The sequence below is a fragment of the Gymnogyps californianus genome, chromosome 2 (genome assembly GCF_018139145.2).
Source record: "Gymnogyps californianus isolate 813 chromosome 2, ASM1813914v2, whole genome shotgun sequence".
Classification (NCBI taxonomy): Eukaryota; Metazoa; Chordata; class Aves; order Accipitriformes; family Cathartidae; genus Gymnogyps; species Gymnogyps californianus.
In genome coordinates this window covers 146,226,076-146,246,142 of record NC_059472.1, presented here as the reverse complement: position 1 = coordinate 146,246,142, position 20,067 = coordinate 146,226,076, and the positions used below count along the sequence as shown (strand labels likewise).

General features: G+C 38.8%; 1 protein-coding gene across 1 annotated transcript in view; it reads right to left on the bottom strand.

Annotated features, from left to right (window-relative positions):
* The window catches only part of MALRD1 (MAM and LDL receptor class A domain containing 1), a 295,587-nt gene extending 276,513 nt beyond the window's left edge, over nucleotides 1–19,074 (bottom strand). The window contains exons 1-5 of the mRNA XM_050890929.1: nucleotides 18,915–19,074; nucleotides 14,644–14,784; nucleotides 8,364–8,458; nucleotides 8,124–8,285; nucleotides 3,246–3,339 (exon numbers count right to left, since the gene is read on the bottom strand). Coding sequence (XP_050746886.1) covers nucleotides 3,246–3,339; nucleotides 8,124–8,285; nucleotides 8,364–8,458; nucleotides 14,644–14,784; nucleotides 18,915–19,074 — 652 coding nt within the window. The remainder of the gene's footprint in view (nucleotides 1–3,245; nucleotides 3,340–8,123; nucleotides 8,286–8,363; nucleotides 8,459–14,643; nucleotides 14,785–18,914) is intronic.
* Between the last annotated feature and the right edge of the window lie 993 nt (nucleotides 19,075–20,067).

The window sequence follows — 20,067 nt, the reverse complement described above, 5'->3', positions numbered from 1 at the left end:
ATTCTATGATTCTATGAAGTTTGAGATGCCAGATTGTAGCTGCAAAATTTTGTGTAATTAATAATGGCTACAGAAAGAAAGTAAAGATTTTAAGCTGGATTGCACTATGATAATGGAAGTTCCATTTCTTAATATTGTTGCAGGGGAAAGACAATCTTTTGGTTAAGACAGACTTTTAAATAGCAGTCAGGGTATCTCAGAGAAAACATGGAGATTCCTAACTGTACAGAGGAAACAATTTTATGTCAGTATACATAGACATTACTGTCTACCGCATCTCAGAGTTATTGTGTTATTCACACTACTGACATCTCAGTGAAATGTCCTGTCCAGCTAATGCTACAAACCTCTCATTTCTTCCTCGTTCCGGTGTTGCATAAACATGTACACTTTTTTCAAACCTTGTGTATTAAGTGAGAAGAGCTTGTGGAAAGCTTATTTCCCATGGAAAATGCAAAATTCTAGAATGGTCTAGAAAAGGATGGATTTTGTCAAATTTCAACATTTGAAAAAAGTTGCAAATACCCTCAAAAGAAATCAAGCTCTTCTTTAAACACTTTTTAATTATTGCAACAAAACATTTTGATTTGTTTTGCATTTTTTAATTTAGTTGTAAATATTTGTGAGGTTGGTTGTTTGTTTTGACAATAATCTCAGTCTGTTAGGATAAAATACCCATTTTCCAGCTCTTAATTCTGCAGCATGTCAGACAACTGTAAGATTAGTATTTTGGATTTTGACTCCCATTCCTGTATCAGTTCATCTGAAAGAGCCTGCATCTGATTCTGCATCTGGTTCTGTATCTGTGATATTAAAGGCTACATCTTTGCATGATTTTCTATTTGACAGCTAAAATATTTTTTCTGCAGTACATATGCAATTGTATAATAAAAAGCTGTGGTGGTTTTGAGTGATAACTGAAAAAATTTGGCAGCTGATAGGAAAACTACAAACTATAGAGTATCTTAAATTGCTATGCTAAAGATAGGGTTTTGGTTGGGTTTTTTTTAAATGCACGAAGTTTACTGTCTAGCAGAACTGGACAAGAGACTGAAGGGGGGCAGTTCGGGAGACAGGGGAGGGAGAAAAGGGAAGAAAAAACTTAAAACTTAATGAAATTACATTTATATTTAGCCATCATAGTTTGTATCAAGAAACTCCTGAAAGCACATATACTTAAGCTATTTTACTCATGACCCTAAAAGCACAGTCATACTAATGAATACAAATGCACAGGTAATTTCTTACGTGCATTTACACTGGGATTGAAAATCATGAAGAGTACATTAAAAATGCAAATTTTAACTACAAATTTCATGCAATTAAAGTGGTCTTCATTTAAAGTCTTCTTATCCAGACATTCCATAAGGACTAGAGAAAAAATGATTTCAAATTCAAACAACCATTAATCTGACCTTTTGTTTTAATTATTGGAAAATATTCAGTAATAAAATTCCTCTTTCAGGGAGAAAAGTAAGGTCCTTTGACCCTGTTTTTGGCTGCTGTGAGCAATTTAGGTGTCACCTAATGAAGCTGACTTTTCGTAATGGGGAAGCACAGGATAGGAACTGTCTCTTATTAGAATATACCTGAGGCACTTAACAGTGCAGCAGATCAATGTGTATGCCACACTACATATTTCAACAGCTGCCATGTAAGGTAAGTTTAACACCTAGATTTATAAGTTCTGGTGAGTACACCCTGTTTCTGTCTCAACTTTTGATTTTTTCATCTCTTTGAGACAGTATTTCATCTCCATAGCTGATTTTTTTTTTCATTTTTGTTTGCTTTAGAAGCACTTTGTTTATGAAAAAAAACGATATATTTGTACACAGAGATTTATATCCTCCTGCAGGAACTGGTTAAGCAATTATATAGGTTGCTAGAATCTAGCAATGCATTTTTTTCCATTTTAAACCTGCCGTTTCATCTGCAGAAATCCTCCCAGGAACAGAAAGAAGCTGGGAGAATCACACATCTGTCCTCTTTTCATTGCCAGTTTCAAATTCATTTTTTCAAAGAAAGCACATTGTAAACTTACCTGAGTACATAGACAAGTATGCCCAAAGTTTTAAATTAGCATCCTTGCTCATGTAAGTAGTATTGCTAGAAAACCTCTACAAAACGGAAAAGCAAGATGGGCCCTGGCATGAAAATATTTATATAACGTTTACTTCTATATTTCTCCATTGTAAGAAAGTTGAGATACGGAGACATTTACATGACCAAGTTTAGTTACCTGAAACTTCATTTCCCCAATATAGATCCCCTTTGAAGTAAATATGTATGCCTGCCTGAATGATTACACTAGGATTTGTATCTAGTGATCTGTGATCTGCCTACAATTGCTCAGCAGTCTAATATGTTAATAACCATGTGCATCTGTTTTCAATTGTTTTTCCTACTGGGAAATTTAGAGAGCTTTGTTTTAGACCACAGTACACAAAACCATTCATGTAACCTAGCTTGGTCTGTGTCAAACACTGCATTCCATACCTCAAGTTAAATTTAAAGACCGAATCCTCAGTGCCTGTGGTATGACTCAGAGGCAGGAAAACAAAGGAGGTGATTTGGATCAGGACTGTGCTCACCTGAGGCTGTGACATAGGTGCCACAGTGCAATCTTCTTGTGTAACACAGAGCAGCAAGCAATCTAATTTATGTTAGGATGGGTAGTATTCCTTTCCCATGAAAATACGTTGGGTTGAAAAGAGAAATAGGAAATGTTTTGCTAAAGAATCCCGACATGCAAGTGTGGTCTGGCTGCAGAGCTGACTAGCCTGACATTATAGCTTTTGGGTGTAGCAGAGTGGAACAAAATAGCCCCACTACACAGCTGAGGATCAGGACCTTCATGCATTTAAAAATATGCACAAGTGCCTTGGGAATCTCCCTAAAGTTAGCTCCAAAGCTTTTCCTGAGCTGGCTGAACACATCAATTCTTTGGCCAAAAACAGCAGGTCTTTTCTGCCCACTGAGGCCTTAGTGCTCTCCTGGGTGCAGGAAGCTACATTTATACTGTACCAGATTGGTATTTATTAAGGTTTTATTGTCATTCTTTGTAACTGTGTTTAGATGTGTTAAGACAGATAATAGTTTAGAGGAGTGAAAATGAGCCAGATGAAAACACTTATGGAGTTAAGAAAGCCTTTGAATACCAAAAGGCTTTCCTTTGTGTTTTCTCTTCTAACCCAAGGGAAAGACAAAGTAAAATGATCTGTCTCCTGAAAACCAGGTATTCTTACCACATGCCAGAGAACATCCTTCACTGAAAGTGATATCATCAATGGCAACAGTTTCATCTTGTGTCTGGGTCTCCACCATCCCCCAAAAGACAACCTGAAGATATTAACAGCAAATCAACAAGAAATGGCATTCATCAGTGTCACAGACAAGAGAAAAAACCTTCCAAGATATGCCAGTCTAGTCCATAGAGTTTCTATTAGAAATATGATAATTTAGATCATCCACTTAATAATTTTGGAGGGTTACCATCCTGGCTTTTTCACATATCTGTAGCTTGTCAGCACAGATATATAGTCTAATCATCTAACTCAAGAGTGAAGTAGCATTTAACAGGAAGGATCTGAAAACCACAATAAAATACATTAAAATCTAAGCAAGGATCACGACAGTTAAGAAATACAAAGGATTTTGTGTTTTATCAAGCTATTATTCCACCAGAGACTGCAAATGTGAACCTTTTCTGGTTGTTATCAGAATTTATCAGAGACCTGGAGCAAAGTTAGAGCAACAAACACCAAAGGCTTAGTCAGAAGCCTTTCATCAAGTTTTTAGCCAAAACCTTGAGGAGCACTTGGTCAACTGCTATTCTGCTTTAATGTTACAACAGTGATTTTTAATTTTTTTTTCCTAACAAAGTCTTCTACACACAAGAAGTTACAAATATTTTACATTTTCATCTTAAGGGCAGATTTCAATCTATATTTGTAAGTGCAGCGACTACCACAGTTTTTCTGCAGTGATGTAGAAGGGGACTGAATCAATAACCATCCTTGAGAAAACCCAACAAAAACCACACCAATCAAAACAACACAACAAATCAATCATATAAAAAACATTCCTTAAATTATTCCCTAGCCATATCTTGGGATGTTACAGCTCCGGGCTTTTCCAGAGTCCTGGAGGCACAATCTACCTAGAGGTACATTCTAGCTCTTAATAATGAATGTACAGTGTTAGCTAGATAATAAGTTTTCAAATATTAGCTTTACAGTTATGGGGCGATTTTGTGCATAGTTTAAGAAATTGTAGCAGAAAACCTGCATTTATCCTACAAATTATCGTTAAGAGTACAGTATTGCACTGCACAAGATGACACAAGTCAGTCAAGGATATGACCATTATGTTATGAGTTGGGTTTTTTTGGGGGGTGGAGGTTTTGGGGTTTTGCTTGTTTATTTGTTTTTCTTAAGCTGTAGGTGACCTGCACAAGAAGTATGGCAGCCTGTGAAGTCAGATTATCCTGGTATTATACAATCAGAGAGAGGTGCAATGTTATCTGCTATATCACCAGTGAGAAATCCATGTCTAGTTTATTTATATATATATACACACTTTTTTTTTTTCCTTAACACAGCAAAGAGAAGGATGGCCAGTAACCACTTTCTCTGGCAATTATTTCATGAAGACCTTTGTTAGCAGGCACATGGACAACTGCATTTTCTAATATAGTATTGTTAAGAAATAATGTCACCCTTTGTGTTCATACTTCTTTGATCATCTGTAGCACAATGGAAAGAATGCAGTTCATTGAAATCCAGATGTTCTGAAGAAACAAGGTTAATCCTGATATAAGTTTTTGCTTGAAATTCTTTTGATATAATGGTGTTTGTTTAATTTCACGTTGATGTCTATTTGGAAAGAATAACTATGTCACACTAAATATTAATGGCATCATATCACATTCAATAATATGTTTGTATGACTGAAATGCAGTACCTTGGAAATTTGTTCATTTGATTTGTTTCAGAAAACAATATTTTGAATTGTTGAATGCTGCTGCAACAACATGTATAGTTAATGTGTACTTTGGTGACATCACCAGTAGAAGGACAAATAGTATATTCGTATTGTCCGCTTCTATGATTATATGGTTTCAGATAAAGTTTTAAAACAATCCAGTGCACTATTTTGTAATTAGAAACACAAGAAATACTATTGAATATCAAGGATTTGACAAATATTTGACCTTTTCACCATGATTTTTCATTGTGAAGTCAAAATCTAGTTACTAATAACTTCATTTATAATATGTATTTATATATAGCTTACAGTTAGGGTTCATAGTCAGATTTTATTTTTAAGTGAGACAAAGTGATTTAGACAATGCTGAAGAGGTGCTATCTCACTTTGCTGGTGCAAAATCAGAGGTAGCTTCAAGTTCATATTCCATCGGAGCACACAAAGTATTTAACAACTTGTGTTTCTTCAAAACTCATGAACAGTTTGTTTACTTCGTCAGTATAATAAAGAGCATGGATTTAAGAGGCTTGTTTTAAATGTATATGTTGTCAATGTCTCTACAAAGAGCTCCCTGTTGACTGATGTTGTAGACATTCAACACATCCTGGTATTCTGAACACCCAGGGAAGTTTCTCCAATGATAAAAGAAAACGGCTATTTCTATTTAAAAGTGTTTGACTACAGGAGAGGAGTCAGATGCTCTGAAGTCTATGAAAGGTTTACTACTGACTGAACTAGGAGCAGAGTCAGTGCTGCAGCTCTGAACCCATCTCTCTAGAAAAGTGTCAGTTCTATTTTTTTCTTCGTCATATCTTAACTTCCCCACTTCCAGATGACAGAAAATCATGTTAGATGCCTCCAGCTGCTCTCGGGTCTAAAAAAAGATTACCCAGGCTTTATCCGGCACAGATACCCATCTTCCCTCCTGAGGAGTTCAGTCCGATAATAACCAAACTGACTCCCATACACATTTATTTGAGCAAGAAATTGTTCAGTTTTCCCTCTCATACAAAGTCTAGAGCTCCTTCAGTCCAAAAATCTGTAACGAAAATGTCTACTTAATGACACTATTTGCTCCTAACTGTAATTAACAAGTGCTGCCTAAATATGCAATATCTATGGCTGTCAGAACAAATTAACGTTGCAGCTCCATTAGTGGCAAGGAAAGTTGTAGCGGGAATGTATGTGGGATCTAACACAGGCTGGGTTTCCCCCACAAGTGCAGCCATGGGGACAGATTCCCAGTGGGGCAGCGAAGCCCAAGGTAAAACACAGGAATCACGCACAAAGACAAAAGTGAACCCCAAGCCCAGAACCATTTCCCTTAATGAAGTCTGGGAGACAGAAATTTCTTCTCAATAGAACAGGGAGAAAGTAGTTTAGGAGAACAAACCATGATATAGTTCTCCAAAACCCAGCCAGAACAGACATACTGAGCTCGTTGTGTGTTGAGTAATTAAAGCAGCGGTAATCTTTGTATTTCAGAATTACCTACAGGTGGAGATTTTTGAAAGCCAAAACCAAATCCCCTATCCCATAAAGATGATCAAGACTTTTTTTTTTTTTTAGTAGGAAGAGACAAAAGTATTAAATAGTCAACATCAAAATGAGCAAAGAAAATAAGCAGCGGAGGTTGATTTTAAAACCCCCTTCAAGTGTACTTGCAAAATTGACAAAAATACTCAAGCACCCTATTTCAAAGAGGTTTCTACACCACGAAAAAAAGTATTTTTTTCCCATTCATTTTTTTCTGTAGAAACTTTAATCATCAAAATTTTATCCTGAAAAATGCCACAGGTAACCCTGTAGGCTAAAGATCTCATCCTATCAAAAGAACAAGTGCAAAAGGGCAAGTGAATTGCATTCACTTGTATGACCAGCACCTTGTAAGTTGTCACTGGAGGAAAAACGTGCAACCAAAGAAGAAAGTTTGCTCAGCTTCAGGCTCCAGGTTTGGTGAGGTGCCCAACTACATTTCTTTAGCCAATTGTAATGATTACTGCAGTAAGTTTGACACATACTTCTTTAAAGCTGGACTGTGCCCATCAGTTCACTTAATAGGGGCCAAAGGATAACAAGGTTTGCAAGCAATAATCTAATTAGGATTTGATTCAGCAATTTAGAGGAAGAAGATGCCAGATTATATTAACCATTCCCAGACTCACTCAATTTTCTAAACAATATGAAGGATGAAAAAGTAAATCTAGAGGTAAGCCCTTCCGGTACAATCTCAGATTGCTATACATACACTCATATCCGATAGAGTAAGTTATTGACAAGCAACAACATTGATACTTGTGTCAAGTTAGGTACAGGTATTTCGTAACATATATTCTCAGTCAGGGTTGAGCAAGCAAGTATTACTTCAAAAATCCAGATCTCGTTGGATGCTTTAGCACAACATTACCTCTGCAAATCAAGTCATTATGTTACTTGTATGGTTTATTGAAATGAGGTTGTGTTCTCATGCCTTCAGGTTTGTATGCTCACCAACGCTTCACAGTAACTATTATAGGAGAAAATGCCTGATTTTCTTCTCTGCTTCCCACTTACCCTCCAGTATTATGCATAACAGTGAGTATACGTCATCCACGATATTATGGCCCTGAGTTACATTTACTGTGCTAATGTTTTGTGTAAATGCACATGTAAAAATATTTAGATAGCCTATGAGACTTGCATTGTTTTGCAGCTGCTTTGAGCAAAATAAAACCATATGCATATGTTCTGTAGCAAAGGCTCAACGCTACAATGAACAGCGAAGTACAGTATTTGTCACCGAAGCATCCCTATAGAAAAGTATCTCAAACTTTCATACAATCAATACTGTGTTGAAAGTTAAGATCCTGAGTATATCACCTCTATGGGCAGGTAGATAATTTATGATGCAATGAGACTGATTGTTTTAAGACATATGCACAGTTTAAGTAAGGTTTGACATTAGTTTTAACACCACCAAGAGATAAGAACAAGCAGTATTTGTTAATGCCAACTATGAACTTCCAAATGGCTTCTCTCTCTCTTACCTCATGATAATGCTTTCCATTTACAAAATATTTCATTTTGACTTATTAAAAATCCCCACAATTTATAAATTATTTAACAAGTGCGATTTACAGTCACCTTAATTTACCAACCTCATACTTTTCAGTGCTATTGATTGTGATGGTATTTGCTTCCCACTGATTTTGCAGTTCTCCTGAAACTTGCCAGATGTTTGTAATAGTATCTTCAGAGAGCTTTTGAAGCCCCACCATCAATGTTCCACTCATTTCACTGATCCAATAATGAAATGTAATCTAGGACAGAAAAGGTCTGATTATTCCAGGGAAGTACTATGACAAACAATGAAATACAAGGACTATGCATCAAAATACCTGGCAAACGTGTTCTCCGTCAGTTGGAAGGAAAATATTGGTCCTTAAAGTTGCAGAAGAGGATCGCATTTCAGAGGACAATGAGAGGAAATAAGCTATTAAAAGGAATAAAAAAGAAATTTTAGGAGCTTGGAGAAAAGCTATATAAAATATAACAGTAAAAAAAGAAGAGGCATACATACAGGTATGAATTCATAACTAAAAAGCCAACTAGAAGTTTTTCCCCAGAAAAGATTCATATCACACTTGTAGCCATTGTGTGCCAAGCTTTTGTTCATATTAAATATTGACATAGTATTGCTCCACGTTCCTGCTGAAATTTCAAGTAGGATTCCAAAACATTTCATGAGCTGATGGCTTGAATACTCAATTAATAAGTGCAAAATTTTGGAAAAAAGTAGGATTAACTCAGCAAGCTGATCAAAGAGCTTAAACTCCAATTATTGAATAGATCACTCGTTTCTTGCCTAAACAACAAACTGTTGTGACCAATGGTACAGATTTATTACAACAGTTCAAGTCTTCAAGGAGGTGGTGCAAGATGGGAGAGGAGGCTATGGTGTTCCTCTGTTTCACAGGACATGGGGCTGTTTTGTGGCTGCTCAGAAAATTACCTCACTGCAGAGAGGAGGTTGTGGCATCCCTGTACACAATCCCAGTATAAAGGGTTGCCTTCAGAATCTCCACACTACCATTAAAGATACCATTATCTTTCCATTTACAAAACAAGTCCAAATAAAGCTTTGCTTTACTTGAAAGTGTAACAGCTCAACAACAGTCAGTGAAATATGGTTGTTGCTGTATCTTTTGACTGATTGTGTCTCTTCCTGACAATATTGTTTCAGATCTTCTAAAAGATGGAGGGCAACCTGTGGTGGGTTGACCCTGGCTGGATGCCAGGTGCCCATCAAAGCCACTCTATCACTGCCCCTCCTCAACTGGACAGGGGAGAGAAAATATAACAAAAGGCTCATGGGTTGAGATAAGGACAGGGAGATCACTCAGCAATTACCATCATGGGCAAAACAGACTCGACTTGGGGAAAAAAATTAATTTAATTTATTACCAGTCAAATCAGAGCAGGATAATGAGAAATAAAGCCAAATCTTAAAAACACCTTCCCCCAACTCCTTCCTTCTTCCTGAGCTTAACTTCACTCCCAAATTCTCTACCTCCTCCCCCCTCAGCAGTGCAGGGGGATGGGGAATGGGGGTTTGGGTCAGTTCATCACATGTTGTTTCTGCTGCTCCTTCCTCCTCAGGGGGAGGACTCCTCACACTCTTCCCATGCTCCAGTGTGGGGTCCCTCCCACGGGAGACAGTCCTCCACGAACTTGTCCAACATAAGTCCTTCCCACGGGCTACAATTCTTCATGAACTGCTCCAGCATGGGTCCCTCCCACGGGGTGCAGTCCTTCAGGAACAGACTGCTCCAGCGTGGGTCCCCCACGGGGTCACAAGTCCTGCCAGCAAACCTGCTCCAGCATGGGCTCCTCTCTCTCCACAGGTCCTGCCAGGAGCCTACTCCAGCACAGGCTTCCCACAGGGTCACAGCCTCCTTCGGGCATCCACCTGCTCTGGCATGGGGTCCTCCACGGGCTGCAGGTGGATAGCTGCTCCACCGTGGACCTCCATGGGCTGCAGGGGGACAGCCTGCCTCACCATGGTCTTCACCACGGGCTGCAGGGGAATCTCTGCTCTGGTGCCTGGAGCACCTCCTCCCCTTCCTTCTTCACTGACCTTGGTGTCTGCAGAGTTGTTCCTCTCACATATTCTCCTCTCACTCCTCTCTCCAGCTGAAGTTGCCATTGCGCAGCAACTTTTCCCCCTTCTTAAATATGTTATCCCTGAGGCTCTACCACCATCGCTGACTGGCTCGGCCTTGGCCAGTGGCAGGTCCATCTTGGAGCTGGCTGGAACTGGCTCCATCAGACATAGGGGAAGCTTCTAGCAGCTCCTCACAGAAGCCACCCCTGTAGCCCACCTGCTATCAGAACCCTGCCACACAAACCCAATACACAACCACCTTATTTTAGGATATCAAATACTGCTAGTCAAAATTTGGCTCTTTGTGAACATGAAGATTTCAGAGACGTTAGATGTTAAAGGATGCAAGGCGGGGGGCAGGGGGGGGGGGGCAGGGAAGACTCAGCCTATTTGTTTTTTCCCCCCCTTTCCCTTCTCTCCTCCTTCTCAAACTCCAAGCAATGTCAGGTAAACTGTTGCCCTCTGACATTAACCTGTAAATGAAAGGAGAAAGATGAAGGAGAAAAAAGCCAAGTGGGACTGAAGGAATAAAAAAAAAGTCCTAAAAATAAAGATTACTACAGAAACCAAAAATCAGAGGATATGTAAGAACATCTAAATATTTCATTTATAAAACTACCCACCCTCATCTCTCTTCCTTGCATACAACTGGAAAGTCACTGACAAAGGACCGTAAGGCCAGCTCAGTGCTGGAGCCAGCTGAGCAATCGCCCACAGAGAAGCATTTTGCAGCCCGCTACCAGAGCGGTGGCCATGCTCCCCCTAGGTTTTAGGCCTTTCATGGCTGCTCAGGCAGCACTTTCAGAACCTGCCAGCTGCAAGGATATTCTTCCTACCCACAACAGATGGCTTGGTGCCTCAGCAGAGCTCTATCCCTGACTCCAATCTGTTTCACTAGTTTTTAACTTCCATAAAATTTTGAACTTTTTTCTTTTAGTTCCCTAAAGATAAATGTATCTAAGACTCATAAACAAGGTCAGATTTCACCTGCCACAGGAATTTTGAGTCTTACACAGATGGGGCAGAAATAGTAATTTTAAGAAATTCTTTGAAGAATTTGAATTTCTTTGAAGAAATTTTACATTGAACCTCTGCATAGATAACAGGTTTCTATTAGTAAAAACAGGTTGTATTTTGTTTTGTGTTTTTTTTTTAAAGTGATTGTCACTAGTCTGTTCAACTACATTTTCAGTGAAAATAAGAACCTTAAGAAGAGACAGAGCCAAAAAACCACGTTGGATTCTAGTAAATGATTACATAAATCTTCAAAGGAGTTACATCTACCAAGTGATCTTTGCCCTTCTGCTAATGTGTGTGCAATTGCTTATTCTGATGGCAGGAACTCTTCCCTTTAATACTCTGCCATAGAGCATACTCTGCTCAATTGTCACCATACAATATAATTTCTGGTCTTTAAGCAGGAACCAACATAAATCTGATTACACAGTCTGTTGAGTCACCAGCAGTGGGAAAACTTAAATAGCTGCCATAAGGAGATAAATATTTCCTAGGTGATTAAAACCAGCATTCAGAAAATGAAAGTACAGTTTAGCCAATCTCCCGGTAGAAAACCAAAATAAGCAAATACATTTAAATCTCCTTAGCCATTCAGTTCACAGATCTGAGTACACAGCCTCTCAGAAAACTGAATAGGCACAAGTATTCAAGCTTTCTGTTATCTGATCAAAATAACTTGGATTAATATGGCTACCACACGATTCAGACCTGGCAGATACAACAGTGACTGAGCACCCGAAACAAGTCAATGGGAATATACAGGTGACTGAACAGTTTGCTTCCTCTGTAACAAACACTTGAAGTTGATGGTTCTCAATCTTTTGCTGGCTTTAGGTGTCTGCATAAGTTAAATTTCCCCCACACACACCAGTGCTTCGCAAGATAAGGGTAACCTTTATTGGTTACAGGCAAGAATATCTTTCAGGTCTTCGCTACATCCTGATGCAGTGTACACACCAATCAAGCACAAACCCTAGAAACTTCAACTAGAGCAAGACTGTTGCCTGGTTAATTAATTTTGATTCTAGCCAAGAGATTGCTATATTTTTATTACATAGTATTTGTCTTTTATCTGATTCTTGATGAGAAAAGCTGTCATTATTTTAAAGGTAAAGTGTTTCACAACTTACATACTTGAAATAAAACTTGTGTTTATGAAAAATGTTTGGTAATTACTCAAATTTTTGTGCTAATGTCAGTTTAAATCAACATTTATTTAAGAGCAGCCTTATTTTCAGAAGCATAGTACACACAGCAGGATGTGCTCGTATGCTACACACAAGCAAAAAATGAAGTTGTTAGAAGCACATTGCATGGATAAAGTTTCCTAATTACAGAGCATCATGAAAATTGTCAGCTGTGGAATGAGAACTTGCAGGAAAATGTAGAGTGTTTTTTTTAATTGATGTTTTTTTCTATGAAAAATTTTTGAAGTTCTGTGCCATTTTCATTTTGCTGATTTCCAGGCAAGTTTTCCATGCATTCACCTTTAAACCACCAATTCACATTAATCATTATATGGAACTTCTACCTGCTTGGCAGCTTACAAAATGTGTAGCAGGTGCTGCTTGCTTCAGAACAGTACAGATTTCCACACTTCCAGATAATCAGTTTGGGAACGAGATGAAAAACACCTGGGCTAATTAGTCTTACACTAAGACTATGTGGGACACTTTAGTCCCACATAAGGTTATATTCTTGTACACTCACCAACGCTGCATGCCTGCCTTCAGGTGCTTGTTCTGAGGGCTGTTGCAGCGCTGCTTGTGCACAGGAGAGATGGGAGGGGGTGGGTGGAGAGAAAGGGAAAGAGAAGAATGGAAAATATGGAGAAGAGAATTAAACAGTTTGGGGTGATTACTTCAACAAGCTCACTTCTTTACTGTGAGATTAGAGGTCCCCATCAAATTCTTTCCCTCCTTCCTTCATTTCTTACAAACAAGCCTTCTAACAGCTTTGGAGAGCAGGAGAAGGCTTACTGCAGTTAAAAAAGTTGGGTCAAGTTAGCTAAACCATGGTGAGGCAGGCTGTCCCCCTGCAGCCCATGGAGGTCCACAGTGGAGCAGATATCCACCTGCAGCCCGTGGAGGACCCCACACCAGAGCAGGTGGATGCCTGAAGGAGGCTGTGACCCTGTGGGAAGCCCGCGCTGGAGCAGGCTCCTGGCAGGACCTGTGGACCCATGGAGAGAGAGGAGCCCATACTGGAGCAGGTTTGCTGGCAGGACTTGTGACCCTGTGGGGGACCCACGCTGGAGCAGTCTGTTCCTGAAGGACTGCACCCCGTGGAAGGGACCCATGCTGGAGCAGTTTGTGAAGAACTGCAGCCCGTGGGAAGGACTTATGTTGGACAAGTTCGTGGAGGACTGTCTCCCGTGGGAGGGACCCCACACTGGAGCATGGGAAGAGTGTGAAGAGTCCTCCCCCTGAGGAGGAAGGAGCAGCAGAAACAACATGTGATGAACTGACCACAACCCCCATTCCCCGTCCCCCTGCGCTGCTATGGGGGGGAGGAGGTAGAGAATTTGGGAGCAAAGCTGAGCCCGGGAAGAAGGGAGGGGTGGGGGGAAGGTGTTTTTAAGATTTGATTTTATTTCTCATTATTCTACTCTGATTTGACTGGTAATAAATTAAATTAATTTTTTTCCCCAAGTCGAGTCTGTTTTGCCCATGATGGTAATTGCTGAGTGATCTCCCTGTCCTTATCTCGACCCATGAGTCTTTTGTTGTATTTTCTCTCCCCTGTCCAGCTGAGGAGGGGAGTGACAGAGAGGCTTTGATGGGCACCTGGCATCCAGCCAGGGTCAACTCACCACAACGGTGTAAAGAAAATCATGTATTGCAGAAGGAAGAAGCTAGGTTTTGGAAAGTGGGGTTAACTTGGCAATTGGACAAGTATAAGGGACATATTTTGTCTGAGGACAGGGACAATGAATTACTTAGTTGAGGGACAGTCTTTGATGCAAAGTGGAGTTGTAATAAGATTTGGAGAGGAGCTGGCTCAAACAGGCTATCAAAGCTCTTCCCGTCCCCAGATCCAAAGTCATCTTCTCTCAAAATACTTGGAGCAGTAATATTAGTCACAGATAATAGATACACACACTCTGGGCATTCACCAGTCCAAGAAGAGATGAAAATACTTCTCAAAATGGGGGACCCAATACTTATTTCTAAACTTCGCAACCATCAAGACCGAAATTATCACCTGATATCTCCAAAACAGGTAAAGGTCACTCAGGTAGATAAACATGACTCTTGATGACTGATTGCTTGCTCCTCCATGATAACAAGAATTGCTTTCCGGAATATTGTCTTTTTTTCTGGAATTCTGGGTTATTGTAATTACTATCACCTAAAAACCTGGACACAAGTGCTCAGAAAACATGCAGCAGAATACAATTGAATTATCAAGAAATTAGTAAAATTAAGCAAATAAAATAAGGAACTACATAATTTGTAAAAGCCTACGGTTCCTTCAAAGAACATGAGGATTCTTACCACTGTCATTCCCATTGTGGTCAGAGTATGGTGGTCCCATGCCAGATCGACCATTTCTTCTTATCCATCCAGGCTGTAAATTCAATTCATGAAGATCTTTGCATAGATCAGTTTCAAAATCACACTTTTCACAGGAGGAACCTGAATTGAAGCAAACAAAGAAAAAATAAAAACCTCAAAAACAGAAGCAAAGAGATATGTTCTCACCATTACTTGCTATTTAATTAGCACACAGAAACACTCTGAATGGCCTCCTAAAAAAATGTAAGAAACACCAGAATTTTTAAATCATGAACAAAGACGAACAGGACAGTGGAAGAGAGACAAGACAGAATAAACTTTGAAAAAAACCAAAACAAACCACCAAGCCCTCCCCCTGCCAAGCCAAACCCAAACCAGTCCATTTGTATTGTATCACTATAACATATGCTTTTTATTCACAAATACATGTGTAGCTACCTACTTGTAGGAAACTGTCCAAGCTAGCATAGCTTATATGCAGAAGCAGTTCTTAAAATACACTGCAGCTATCGGCTGAAGAATTTCAGTATATCCTCTGTTTATCCAGGGTTCTTGCATAGAAAAACAAAGACTTAACACCAGGAAATAACCAGATAGCAAAAATATTTTTTTATTCCACTACAGTTTATTTCATCATTTTGCAACCTGCATTTTTCGGGAACTTGGAGTATAAATCCATTCCTAGAAATCCCCCAGGGCCTAATAACAGAAAGGTGAGGTTCTCATCATCTGACATACTCCAAAGTTTACCAGTGCTCATCATCTTTACTAAGCTGCTGCAGAAACCACATTCTTCAGAGAAGAGCTGAAACAAGCCCTCAGAATGATATAGTGTCCCCATTTGCCTTTCCTCTGACCTTATTTCTTCCACTGCACATCGCAACGTGGTGGGGAAGGACTGCTTCTCCTCCTTCCACATTCCCCTGTAGGGCAGCATAGGCTAGAAAAGGAAGGTAGAACATGTCTTTCTGGCACAGGACCCACTTTGGTGTACCAGGTCATTCAGGGAATTTGAGATGGGTATGCGACCAGATAAATAATTGCTTACTGGGAGGGAGGGACAGATGTTTGTTTCTGCTCTGGTGTCAGACAGCCCTTTTTGCATCGCATCCAAGCTGAATGAAAGAGCTTGCATGTGCCTGACAGGCTGGACAGCCCCATTCCTTGAACCGCTTATTGTAGTGGTGGAAGGATTTAAAAAAAAAAAAAAAAGTCTAGTCAGATGCATCTGTAAAGAGCAAGCTTTTTGCAACTCCACCCCAAGCAGAACGGCCAGTACGTGGGACTGTCTCCAGATGTCATGCACTTCGCTGAAACTTTCAGTTCACCCGCATTTTCTCTTACACAGCAGAGGCAGATAGGTTAAGACTCTGCCTTCTAATCAGGATTCTGGTTAAACATGAGAGCTACAATGCCTTTGAGCTCCCTCTCAAATTGGTGCGCACTCCAGGTCCCTGCTAATGCTTTTGGTCTGTTCTGTATTATCACAGTTCACTAATCATTTTAAATAAAGTTGCAACTGCAGCGTTTATAGTCACACTACGGTGTCCAATTTCACGGCTTTCATATTCACATCAATTTACTGCAAAAATTAATTATAAGGTGAGAGAGGGGAAAACAGATATAATTCACGTAAGCATTCCAGACTCAAGTGAATGTGCAGGTTGGCTGATTCATCAACCAACTTTTTATTTCTGCTTTTATTCCTTAGCTCTTTAAGTGGCTGAAAAGCATGTCAGTGGTTCATCAAAAGCACAAACACTGTTGAGGCATATCTGTTTCACATTACATGAAATGCACCAAATCACATTCAGTGTTTCCTCAGGAATTTTCTAATAGCTGAAAAAACAATTTAAAATCAATATGTACAAAATAGCAAGAACAGTACCTTTTTAAATAAAAAAAAAAAAAATCCTTGATCATTCATTTTTATTTTCCAAAGCAATATTCATTTTCACAGAAAATATAACTCAAAAGCAAACCAATGTAAATTTGCTTAAAGATAGATTTACAAGGACAAAGTCACTGCTTAGAGAGGAAAAGGCCAGGAGGAAGAAGTGTGTGGGATGTTTAGATATTTTTCGCAGAATTTCCTATGAACAAAACAAAAATATAAAATAATTTCTAAGGAAAAATTCCGAGTCTCACAGAAACAAGACTACAGTTTAAAGTTCTGTTTCAAGTGTGTATGTGTATAAAATCTCAGTTTGGGATATTCTGGGAGCAAAATATTTGTAAGAGTAGTTAGTTATCATTCATCCCCTAGTGAATATTTTGCAATAGTAGTTCAGAGATAAAAAATGACTGTAGTGTTTATTCTGTTCCTTTTCCAGTGCTGTGGCAAAGCACAAACCAACCACATATGAAGTCCAAAATGACAATAAAAATGCATCATCTGAAATTTCAACTTTGATATATTTTCAGTACAGAAATATCCTTAAACCTGAGTAGAGTCCAGAGAAAACAGCAGGGACCTGTCATGGGCATGAGATCGGAGAGCTGAAACCTAAGTAGAAGAATAATTTTGCAGTAATCCCAAATCAGAAGAGTGGGTGGCAGCAGGATGAATCTTCAGTTTGACACCCTGATCTGTATCTTTATGTCTGACAGCTGACTTCTCTCCTGGAGTGATCCAGAGCATTATCCAAGCAGCCCCAGCATCCACAGCCTGTCACTCAGAGCCTAGTTCCACACTTCTGGCTCATCCATACTTAAAAGATAACATTATTTAGTATTTAGGTCTTTCACAGAGCCCATAGGTTCATTTTTCTAAACTAGTCTTTGGAGCAACCTTCAATTTCTCTACTTTCATATAAGCGTTTGTCTATAGCAGTATTCCCTCAACAAACAAGTGTAAAAAGCCTCCATAAAAATTAATGGAAGAATGCATCTCTTGCTGCATGTTCTGCAATCATAATAGGAAGTGCTGCCTGAAGGGAACGCTCTTTCTATGGAAACCAAGACCAAGCACCATGAGGATTTCAAGGCTATGCAGTGAAACGTAACATAACCACCTCTTGTGCAAGTAATAAAAAAAAAATATGCTAACCTGAGATGTGTTAGTCACACATCAGGGGATTCAATAGGTGTAATTTCCAGCCATTAGCATTTAATACATTTTAGTACAGCACAATAAAGTTTCAAAATGTATTGATATCCAATACAGTCCTAACAATTATTTTATTTGCAGAGGCACAAAAATCAAGTATCCTAGAGTTGATTGTAGACTCCTGCTCCAAACAGATATCTGCATCGTATTTGGATAAAACAGGGAGTCATATTGGAAGAAGAAAAACAATATGTATCTGGGCACACAATTGTAATTTGAGGAATCTGGATTTAAGTTACTGCTCTTCCTCACAGATTTCGGCTGAATTCAATGATTGCTAACATGCTCTAATTAGCATTTTTCAGTGTGCACAGAAACACACAGGCTTATCTAAAGACAATTTACTTCAAGTTTAAAGCTAAACCTTTAAAACCCAACAAATATGGCAGCTTCCTTTGTTGCACAGTGAGTGGAAGTACTTAGATAAGCTTTTAGTTAAAATTAGAATTTTTGATAAATCCAGGCTTTTCTTTGCACTCCAGAACAAAGATCCTCAAAGAGCAGGACTATCTTATGCTTTGTATGAAATCATTTGCAGCATCATTTTGTGTTATAGTATTCCAGAAATAGTAGATTTCTACTCCAAATTTACTCAGACACTAGCAGTTAAAAATCACTCTCACTGCTTAGATCTTTCCTTTAAGGGAAACAGCAGCAACTGTATTCATAGCCTCTGAATGTGACAAAGATTAAGCTAGGATTATCAGTTCATGAATTCAAGAAAATTTTCCCCCTTGTCTAGACTGAAAAAAAGAAATACTGTTGTCGCTCATACCTTGATGTAAGTATTTTGGATGAAACCTGAATTTCAGCAAACAATTTTACCATGAATTAAGGGGAAAAAGTAATACTTGTTAAATCTCCATTGAATTTATGTGGATGAGGAAACACTTTTTTTGCTACATAATATCCATATGAAGATTTATGAAAGAGTTGCACTGTATAGAGGTTGAAAATTAAGCAGGAAAAATTAAATTGAAGCAGGAAGAAACTGTCTTAGAAAATCAAATGAGGGGGGGGGGGGGGAAGAATTCCCAAACATTTTTGTAACATAAAAAAAAAATCCCCCCTTAGTTCTCTCTGCTGCCATGTTCAGTTATCAAACCATATCACATTTATGATGAAGCCCACTGAGACTTACCTTGTTTCTCATCACTGCTGTCTCCACACTGGTTGGTGAAAACGCACAGTTCCCCAGATGGAGCAGAGGAGCCATCACCACGTTGGCATGCACTTCCTGTAGATGACTGAGTATCTACCAGAGCAAAGCAATATAGCACACAGAATATGAATCTGTTCATGGGCTATGTTACTACCCAAGCTTTCACTTGGAAAAGAATTACTGTAACTGTCTAGTACTGGTCATGAAGTGTCTTTGAAAAAGCTGTGTTTACACACATCTCTCTGAAAGTTGTTTTTAGAACCTTACTTTCTGAAACTGCAGCTTAAATGAAATATGGCTTCTGTGAAGCAGTGACTTTCAACCCGGCGTGTCTTTGGATAATATTTAACTTAATTATAACATTGTTTTATGACTAAAAAATTTTGGTGCACGCTATGCAAGTCAACTGTATATCATTAACTTACTGATTGGATTTATTGCCAGATAGTTTGTAAATATATTAGATAAGAAAATAACAGGAAAACAGAGTAGAATTACTAAGTGACCAACATTCATAAAGATCTCTCTTTTCTCAGAGGGAGTTGGCAAATGTTTACAAAACTTACAAAGAGTTTTTGCATCAAATGTAGAAAACAGTTGAGAAATTCAAAGTTGATTTTGCGTAAAAGGGATTATAAGTGACTGATGTAGGGAAAGAATTAGAATTTTCAAAGCCTGTAGACATATGATGCCGATAGTTGAAAGTGGTATCTATTTATTATGTACTTGGGCTACAACTGTAGAAAATGACTGAATTACTTTAGAGTACCTGGATGTTAATGGAATCCTATCTGCAACCACAATTTGTATAAATGCATGAATGGACTGGCTATTAATGAATACTTTCCAAATTACTAGATTCCTATATTTTCTGGAAAAAATCATATTTTGTGTGATACTACTAGTGTTTCCCAAGATTAGGAAAAACTTAGAGGTACCTAGGATCCCGTATCTGAATTCTTAGCAGTCAGAATTTGTCAAAATAATAATTTACCAGTCCTTGCAGGAATCCATCGTTAGGGGAAACTACCGTCAATACCAACCCCAAATATATTACCCTGCCAACATATTCAGTCTTTGTCCAGGGTTATGTAGTTATAGATATAATCCCCACCACCTCCCCATAGTTTGC